At 44.4% G+C, this 1,560-nt stretch overlaps 1 protein-coding gene across 1 annotated transcript in view; it reads left to right on the top strand.

Annotated features, from left to right (window-relative positions):
- LOC119582049 (lachesin-like) overlaps window positions 1–1,560 on the top strand; it is a gene marked incomplete in the record, with an annotated part of 127,463 nt that overhangs the window by 124,339 nt on the left and 1,564 nt on the right. Inside the window, 1 exon segment of the mRNA XM_037930290.1 lies at window positions 1,349–1,483. Coding sequence (XP_037786218.1) covers window positions 1,349–1,483 — 135 coding nt within the window.

The following is a 1,560-nucleotide window of genomic DNA, read 5'->3' as shown; positions in this document are numbered from 1 at the left end:
TTCTGTGTCTCTTCACTTCTTCCTCCCTTTTCTCTCCTAACCTATCTCCTTCCCCCTCTTTTCACCCTTCTCTTCTCCTATCTCCTCTCTCCTTTCCCCCTTCTCTTCTCCTATCTCCCCCTCTCTCCTTTCACCCTTCTCTTCTTATATCTCCTCCTCTCCCCTGTCTCCCTTCTCTCCTCCTATCTCCTCCTCTCCCCCGTCTCCCCTCTCGTCGATGCCTTCTCCTCACTCTTCATCCTCTCTTTCACTCTTCCCACTTCAGTGCTAATAGGACTAATTCCCCCAATGGTTCGTCCCTGTTGAACAGCACCTGAATTTGTCTCTTCACGATTAACTGTTTAAAACCCCGAGTACACGAGTCTAATGCCCCCATATATCCAATCCTGCCTGAGCTGGAGAGGAAAGATAGCCTAGAACACAGTGGGATACGCTGGAAATCCTTTTGTAGGAAGGTGGGATGAGAACTTGACTGAATGGCGGAGTGATTACGTGGGAGACTGACGCGTAGAATGCTTGTTGTTGGAAAACGCCATACTGAGTATTTGATTTTTAGGAAATTAATGACTTCGTTGAATATGGTGCTGTTGAATGGAAAAGGGGGAATAATTGTGCCTCTTTATTTTCCATAACCGTTGACAAGTCACGGAAGTTAGCAGTTCATATTCCACAAAGTGAAAAATATTTGTTAGACGAAATGTCGTGTAATATGCAATCTCATTTTTTGATCTCCCAAACTTTGTTGAAAGTCGGAATAGAGCAATATGAAAGCGTGAAGATATCTGCGTGCTGCTTACAGTGGCGTGAGATTTGAATTTAATGCCAAGTAGACACAAGCCAATCAGGTCACGGCCAGAACGCAGCGGCTCGGTAACAATAACCTGCAAAAGTTAACGAAGAAAATGCCAAAAATTGTGAATGAGGCAATGCCTTGGTCCGCCTTCAATCCTTCCGAAGCCTTTGCTGTTAGTTGGTCTTCGCAGCAACGTAATGCCATAAAGCGCAGCTCGGCTTCACAGATCTGTTTCAGGCACATCCCAAGTCAGATTCCTGATTATGCCTGAGAGGAAATTTGGATGCGAAGGAAGTGAGAGGAATGGGGAGAATGTCTTAAGTGAGAGAGGCAAATGCGTGTGCTGTTGGGAAAGTGGAAAGTCCGTTTGTGGATACAGCTTACATGGAAGTGTAGTTGGTGACTAGTATGTGTGTTGGCGTCGCTTACATATTACATTACGTGTCTGCAACAAGACAGTGATAAATTCTCTCTTCAGATGAATTCTGAATATATATTAATCATTCACCGGCTGCATTTAGTAAAAATATATATTAACGACTTACCTTCCTCCAGCTGTCAACAGGGACTGGTGTGATTTCGCAGTTCGTCAATCTCCACGTGGTAGTCCCCCAAGCCTTCATCCTGGGCAGCACTGACTACCATGTACAACTCGGATCAACAATCAAGCTCGTTTGCGTCATCAAACAGGTTTGTTTGGATGGGGTAATTAATATAGAAGGGTATAGGATCATTTACAGATAACGATGTATTTTGGCTTTGTTCGA

The sequence above is a fragment of the Penaeus monodon genome, chromosome 15 (assembly GCF_015228065.2).
Source record: "Penaeus monodon isolate SGIC_2016 chromosome 15, NSTDA_Pmon_1, whole genome shotgun sequence".
NCBI lineage: Eukaryota > Metazoa > Arthropoda > Malacostraca > Decapoda > Penaeidae > Penaeus > Penaeus monodon.
The sequence above is the reverse complement of the archived record's forward strand: the minus strand, read 5'-3'. Positions and strand labels throughout refer to the sequence as shown.